Genomic DNA, 7,702 nt, shown 5'->3' with positions numbered 1-7,702 from the left:
GAGGGAGGCGGTCTATTTTTTGCTGTTCGTTTCAGGCAGTCCATTTTGGTGATGCTTTTGGGATTGTTAAAAGTATGTGTTTTTCATACTGCATCTCTAAATACCATCAACAAGGCAGAGATCTGAGAGAGATGAGAGGAGATTTTAGTGCCAAGAGAGTAAATTCTGTTCATTTTATTTCTTTTTCACCTTTTTATGTGATTTGCTTCAAAAGGTGCTATTTTATGTAGCAGCACTCAAAGCTTGTGTTTTAAAGGTTCCCAAAGTTTGGTGCTTCTGCTCCTGTTTTGTTTGTGGAACATTTCCTTTCTTTAATTAAGGCAAACTTTTGTTTTTTACTCGTCACTTCACAGACCTTTGGGTGTGATGTGAATATCAAGTGGCTCTTGAGCTGAGGCCCTGATTCTGAATTAAGCTCAAGTTATATGAGGCTGAAAGCAGTGGTTTTTGTTTTTAAGCCTGTTTCATCCTCCTGAGCAGAAAAAAGTAAAAAGGTTGTGGGTAAACAGACAGTACTTTGAAGGCTATGAAACGAGCACTATTAGTGAAAGTACAATTCAGATGTCAGTGAGGGTAATGGTTAACTCTGAAACAAGATTTAAGTGGAAAACTGAGAACAATTAGAGTTGGTGTGTTTAAGATGCATGCACATGCATATGTAAGCACACACACTTTGTTCTTTCTGATCTTAGTCGGTCTCTCCCACCCCCAAACACACACACACACGCAAAGACATACATATTCGTTTTTGACTATCAAACACCATTATGACTCAATTTCTTTGTCTAAACTTATTCTTTGCTTTAAATATATCTTTAGTCACAGTAGACTTGGATATGAGAATTTTTTTTAACAAAAACATTACACCTTGACCTTTAGTATTACTTCTCTGACAGGAACAGTTGTGTTCCTGCCCCACCCCTGGATTCTTGCATTTCTCCAAAGGGACTTCTGAATGCACTGTCCTGCTCACTATGGACACAGGCATGATAGATCAATGTCAAACATGCAGTTTTCGTGATTTGCATCATATTAAAGTAGCAAAGGTATTGAACCCAAGGGCTATTTGCAATAAAATGAAATTTTATTTGCAATAAAATGAAGTAAGTTGATATTAACCGTCTGACCTTAATGTTGCATTTTGTTGGCTGGCTGGGTTCCCATCATCATCTACACTTGCATTTGCATTTGATTAGCCTTGACATAAACATCTGAAGACAGTTTGTGCAATAGCTGAATTGCTGCATATTCAAAGAGTGGCAGGCGAATCAGTCATGGACAATGATTCAATGGGAATGTTTTCTGCCTCCATCCTAATTTTTAATTTCTTTGTTTTTTATTTCATTATTATTTTATTTTATGGAATTTAATGTTTATCTATCTATACATCTCTCTCTATATATACTCTGCACCTGCAAAGTTTGTCCAGTCTTAGCCAAACATGGGTCACGTGACTTTCAGGCCATGCTATACAAAAATGCCCAAATGGATTTTTGCCATTTAAAACTTTTTGAGTAACATGCCAGTGACAAATTACAGGTGAAGACAGCTAATGGAGTATGCTTTTCAGTGCTTTTGTGTACTGAAATTTAACTTTGAATGTACAAATTGGTCCAAATTTGGCTAGAAAAAAAGAGTTGTACCTGAACCTATAAAATTCTAAAATCAGTCATGCTTTGTGCAAATGACATGAATTTGTTTTCTGCCTCCATCCTTGTATTAAACTTTAAAAAGACACTCACGATAGGAATTTATATTTTATTTGATTACACCTGCAAAGTTTGTCCAGTCTTTACCAAACTTGGGTCACATGACCTTCAGACCATACTGCAAAAAATTGACCAAATGGATTTTTGATATTGAAAATGTTGTCAGTAAATTTAAGGGTAAAACCGCAAACAGAAAGTGGACCTTTGTATTTTCAGTGCGTTTGTGTGGTAAAATTTTACTTTGTATGTAGCCACTGCAAAGTTAGTGAAAGTGGTCCAAACTTGGCTAGAAAAAAAATTATGTTCTGATGCCTGATCATAGTCATATTGCATAGTCTATATTAAGTGATAATGGCTTTGCTGGGGGAAAATAAACGGCCAGTTTGAATGTTGATTCAGATTGGTTTAGGCAGGTTAATGTTTGCCTGGTAAGGTGGATTAGCTCACCAGCAAAACTAACCTGATAAAGCTGTTTGGTTAGAAAAATCAACCAGCACCTCAGCCCCCAAAAACACTAGTCAATAATAGCAAAGCATTGGTGAATAAAATGAATCTGTAAATTAGAAAACTATTATATGTTGTCTTTTCTCAGGCCGTGTATATGTATAGTCGCTGATCTCTGAGATGGCCGTGTGGGCCCGACAAGCCCAAACATCCCCCCTGCAGCGCTGCCTCCACCTTTTCCAGGCCCAGTGGCCCACCCTGTGCATCTGATCGGCCCAGCCCTGCTGGAACACCCAACCTGGGCTTCCCTCTCATCGGGCCACCTGGCTTCACTCCGGGCCCACCATGGGAGGATGCCTCTCCAAACCCAAACCAGGTGATGAACTCACTTACTGTATATAGAAAACCCTTAGTCTGTGTAGCGCGCCCTGTTGATTAAATCCTGTAATAATTGCGACTTGTGTCTCCACCTATATATAGGTCAGTTAACATGGCCCCTGACTGCTGTTGTGATGTGGCTTTCCTTTTGTGCAGGTGGAATTTTAATGCTCTTAATTGTTCTGTGTTCAAGAGGATTAGACAGTGGAATACGAGTTGGGTTTCGAATGTTTCACAATGTATCGCTGTTTCTCTTCTGTGGCGTCTGGGGGAGGGGGTACTTCTGAGGGGCTCTGTAACCATTTTTATCTGTCCAAAGACTCATTTGTGAAAGTGTGACCGTGGGTGTTGGATTTCAGAGGGTGCAGAGAAAGACAGAACGACCCGTGCTAGACTGTGACACTGTGGCCTTTTGAAGTCAGTCACTGTGCTTGGAAACTTACATAAGAAATGACTATGTCTGTCTATTCTGTTATGACCATACAACATGTCGGAACAACAGGATTAGGTCGGTGATGCAAGCAGCAAATCAGCATATTAGAATGATTTCTGAAGGATCACTGAAGACTGGAGTAATGGCTGCTGAAATTCAGCTTTGCCATCACAGGAATAAATTACATTTTAAAATGTATTAAATTAGAAAATAAATTGTAATAATAATTCCAATAATTCTGTTTTTACTGTATTTTTCTGACCAAATAAATAAGACACTTCTTTCAAAAATCTTTCAAAAAATGTCTGAACGATATTGTATAATATTATGATTTTGATTATATGAATATATATTCAAATATATATATATATTTGAATATATTTTCAAATAACCGATATATTCAATATGATAAGATAAAATGATAACATGATATATGTACTTAAACTTTTACTTTTTTAATTGTCAATAAAAAAATATCTTTTTTAATACGTGTCAAAACCATTGCTATGGAAGCCCGTTTCCACCATGGAATAAAAAATAAAAAAGGTAATTGCAACTTTTTATCTCTCTTCTCACAAGTTAAATCTCGCTATTGACCCGTCGCAAAGACCCGCCCCCCTTAGTTACTGTTGCTATGTCCGACGAGCCACGGCACTCTCATGCCACACATCATGTTCTCACGCAGTGAAAAATACGTCGCCGAGTAAAGAGGCGAGTGCACTGACAGACAGACAGAGCAAGTTATTTATGGTATGAAACAAAGTTTTAGCTTTCAAAATTTTGTCATTTTTTAAGAAATTCAAACAATCAATACCATTTTGTGGCTCTTTAATGTGTGTCGTGACAGATAGCTGTAGTACCTCAGTTCAAGCGGCGCGTGAACCGATCATCTCTTCCTCTTTACTATTTATAGCACAAAATTAACATAATTGAACAGGAGGTATCTTGTTCCAGCTGCAGAAAGACGTAAATACACACTGTTTTCAAGTTAATCTACTCTCCTGTCTAGTTTGTTTGTCGGACAAAAATGGCAGATTCAGCGTTAAAGTGTAAGTTCACCCAAAAATTAAAATTAGGCTGTGTTTTACTCACCCCAGAGCCATCCTAGGTGTATATGACTTTCTTCTTTCAGATTATGTTTTGAATATGGATATTTTTCTTACAAAAACGCTACAGGAGGCCTTTGTTCACCCCCCGGAGCCGTGTGAGACACTTTTTTTTATGGATGGGCGCCTTTTATTTTACTTCTTTGGGACTGAAGCACTGCAACACCCGCTGACTGCAATGATAGAGCTTGGAATAGCCAGGACAATTTTTAATATAACTCCGACTGGATTCGTCTGAAAGAAGAAAGTCATATACACCTCGGATGGCTCTGGGGTGAGTATTTTTGGGTGAACTAACCCTTTAATGATCGGTCAGATTGCCTGTCAATCAAACTCCTAATTCTGACTTTTTTTCTCAAAAATTGCAAGAAAAACGTCTGAATTGTGAGATATAAACTCGGAATTGCGAAAAAAAAGCACTGGACCTATTACTTAAATGAAGCTGAAATGACTGAAATATCACCTTATATTTATATTTAAAGCTTGTCATTTATGTCCACAGATTGTTTCTTTGTTGGCTGAATAAGGGAATGAAAGTGTGGTTTCATTATTGAACCCTATAGATACCTATGTTCACTAAATAATCTGCCAGATGTTATTTTCTCAATTCTGACACTGAAATCAAAGTATCTGCAGCCAGCTCTGAGAAGGCGAGTTTTCTTTCTTTTTCTTTCCTCTGCCGGCTCAAGTCATCTTGCATGATTTTCCATTGATTTTAATTAAGCTTCACTCAGCAGGTGTGAATTCCTGTGTGATTAAGGCATAAGAAGCAGGCCCTCAGCACATTTTTCCGGCCAGAGAGAAAGCTAGAGCGAGACCGGACTGTAGTGGAAGCACATTGCACAATCGCTTTCTATAAAGACTGTGTACATTAAAATGGTGCTTCACCTTCCAAGCTGTGTTTGAACTTGTAATTCTATTTCTACACAGAAATAGCACTGTATTTGTTATGTATTTGGTTAAATTTCACTTCAATTTCTAAATCATTAGACATGACATTATAGTGTCTTAAAGGTATAATTCAACCAAAAATGAAATTTCTGTCATTAATTACTCACACTCATGTCGTTCCAAACCTGCAAGACCTTTGTTCATCTTCCGAACACAAATTAAGATATTTTTTGATGAAATCCGAGAGCTTTCTGACCCTGCATAGGCCACATTCAAGGCCCAGAAAGGTAGTAAGGACATCGTTAAAATAGTGCATGTGACATCAGTGGTTCAACTGTAATTTTATGAAGCTACGAGAATAATTTTTGTGCACAAAGAAAACAAAAACAATGAATTTATTCAACAATTTCTTCTCTTCTGTCACCGTGTCAGTTGATGCGAGTTCAAAAGAGTACCTCGACACATGCGTGTGGTGCTGCTGATGCAGGAGCCGGCGTTCTGACGAAGAACCCGGATGCACTGCACCTTGTTTGCATGCAGAGGAATGCACACGTGTGCATCATGGAACTGTCGTGAACGCGTATCGAACGATGTCCTTACTACCTTTCTGGGCCTTGAACGTGGTAGTTGCATTGCTGTCTATGCAGGGTCAGAAAGCTCTTGGATTTCATAAAAAATATCTTAATTTGTCTTACGGGTTTGGAACGACATGAGGGTGAGTAATTAATGACAGAAATTTCATTTTTGGGTGAACTATCCCTTTAAGGCCTGTTCACACGAAGAACAATTACTAAAGTGTTATCAACATATTTAAAGATGGCTGTGGATCCAATTTTAATTTAGCCGAACAAATCAATTAGAAGTACCTGAAGTACAGAAAATCGTCGTCTGTGTGATTGTGTCTTATTCTCTTGTACTTATATCAAGCAATTTGTTTTTGCAGTAGAGGTCAAAGTTGAGCTCACTCTTTTGGACAAAGAGAAGGAGGTGGACCTGATGTCTCCTAATGGAAAGGCCAGTCCATTTTCAGAATGCAGACCCAATGGATCTCTGGGACAATGTTCAGACGAGGACACCATGACACTGCGGCCACAGCGCAAACATAGAGATTACATAGAGGCATCTGTCTGCCATGTAAAAGACCTTGAGAATGGACAGTAAGTTCTTGATTTCAATACAATACCGAATTTCCGTGTTCCTGTATATTTGAGTGCATGTTTGAGTTAGAGCTAATGAAAAAAGATTAAAGCAAAATGCATCACGGTTTCCACAAAAATGTTTAACAGCACTATTTTTGTTTTTCAACAAGTAATACGTTTCTTTTTTTAACTGAATGTTTAAGTAATACATGTTTCTTGAGAAGCAAATCAGCATATTATATGTAGAATGATTTCAAGAATCATGTGATTCTGAAAATTTAGCCTTGCCATCACAGGAATAAAATTACAAAAAGTAAATTAAAAACATACATTTAAAATTTCTGAATATTTTAAGAATACTGATACATTGGGGAAAAAAAACAAGAAAATCAATTAAATAAATAATAAATATAATTTTTGTTGTAAATATTAGTTTTGCGTTATAGATATCTTTAGTACATCACAACAAACAATTCAAATGATTGTTAAATTCAGAGGCCTTAAACACCCCATTAAATAATCTGGTGGACATTTTTTAAAATATTTTTATATATTTCATATTAAAACAGGAAGTTGAGCCAGAAAATTAGCTATTAGCCTTTAGTTTACATCAGAATACAGCAAATCCACAGTTTGTTGTCTACATACTATTGCTAGCTGGTGGCAGGTGGTATTAAGGGGAGGGACATTCTCATTCTATAGAGCATTTTTTTGGACTAAAGTTTGCATATGGTAATAAGCATAAAGTGATATCAGCAATATTTTGATCTGTTTTCCAGGAAGAGAAAGATTGTAAGTTTTTTATATCTGCTAAAATTTAATTTTGTCAACCTTTAAGAATACGCTAGCATGATATGGATTGGGATCAAAGCTAAGAACCAAAAAATACCAAACTATACACAAAAAAAACGAAACTAAAAAGCACAAAAAATTATGTTTTTTTTTTATATGTCAGTTTTTTTCCGTCTGTTGGTGGCGCAAAAATAACACACTTCAGTTGTAACCTTTGAATGCATCAGTATTTGTGTTTTGGATGTTAAATCTGTGCTGATCTTATGTGTTGTGTTTGGCAGAATGCGTGAGGTGGATTTAGGGGCAGGCCGTGCTCTGCTCATTAAGGAACACGGAGAATTCTTTGCTATGGGACACAAGTGCCCACATTATGGTGCTCCACTGGTCAAAGGTGAGGGACGTCCTGTGGAGCGCTCCTGGCCCTCTGCATTCCATAACCAATAGCTCTCAGAGTATTTTATAACTCACTGCTATTAGACAAGCCTTATCAAATAGCAAAACAGATTGTTCTTTCAGTAATACATTGTATTTAAAAACAATTCTCCTCCAGGTGTGCTATCAAAAGGGCATGTGCGATGTCCATGGCATGGGGCATGTTTTAACATCACTACGGGTGATATTGAGGATTTTCCTGGCCTAGACAGTTTGCCTACCTTCCAGGTAACACATGTTCCTCTTCAACCTCTCCGGAAGTTCCTCTCCGAACATTCACTGCGTCCTCTTGTTCTTACGGACTGTAAAAAAAATGTGCATAAAAATGAGTAAATTATTTCGAACATAATATATAATGTTATTATCATATAATATATA

The 7,702-nt window shown here is 37.3% G+C and overlaps 1 protein-coding gene across 1 annotated transcript in view; it reads left to right on the top strand.

Moving 5' to 3' along the window:
- The first annotated feature begins 2,322 nt into the window (after positions 1-2,322).
- LOC107755821 (apoptosis-inducing factor 3-like) overlaps positions 2,323-7,702 on the top strand; it is an 18,474-nt gene continuing 13,094 nt past the window's right edge. Inside the window, exons 1-4 of the mRNA XM_016572741.1 lie at positions 2,323-2,529; positions 5,905-6,118; positions 7,174-7,283; positions 7,443-7,552. Coding sequence (XP_016428227.1) covers positions 2,499-2,529; positions 5,905-6,118; positions 7,174-7,283; positions 7,443-7,552 — 465 coding nt within the window. The 5' untranslated portion in view covers positions 2,323-2,498. The remainder of the gene's footprint in view (positions 2,530-5,904; positions 6,119-7,173; positions 7,284-7,442; positions 7,553-7,702) is intronic.

Source organism: Sinocyclocheilus rhinocerous, unplaced genomic scaffold (genome assembly GCF_001515625.1).
Source record: "Sinocyclocheilus rhinocerous isolate Xijiao unplaced genomic scaffold, SAMN03320098_v1.1 scaffold352, whole genome shotgun sequence".
In the NCBI taxonomy this organism is placed as follows: domain Eukaryota; kingdom Metazoa; phylum Chordata; class Actinopteri; order Cypriniformes; family Cyprinidae; genus Sinocyclocheilus; species Sinocyclocheilus rhinocerous.
Note: the sequence above shows the minus strand (reverse complement) of the source record. Positions and strands in the feature narration are given on the sequence as shown.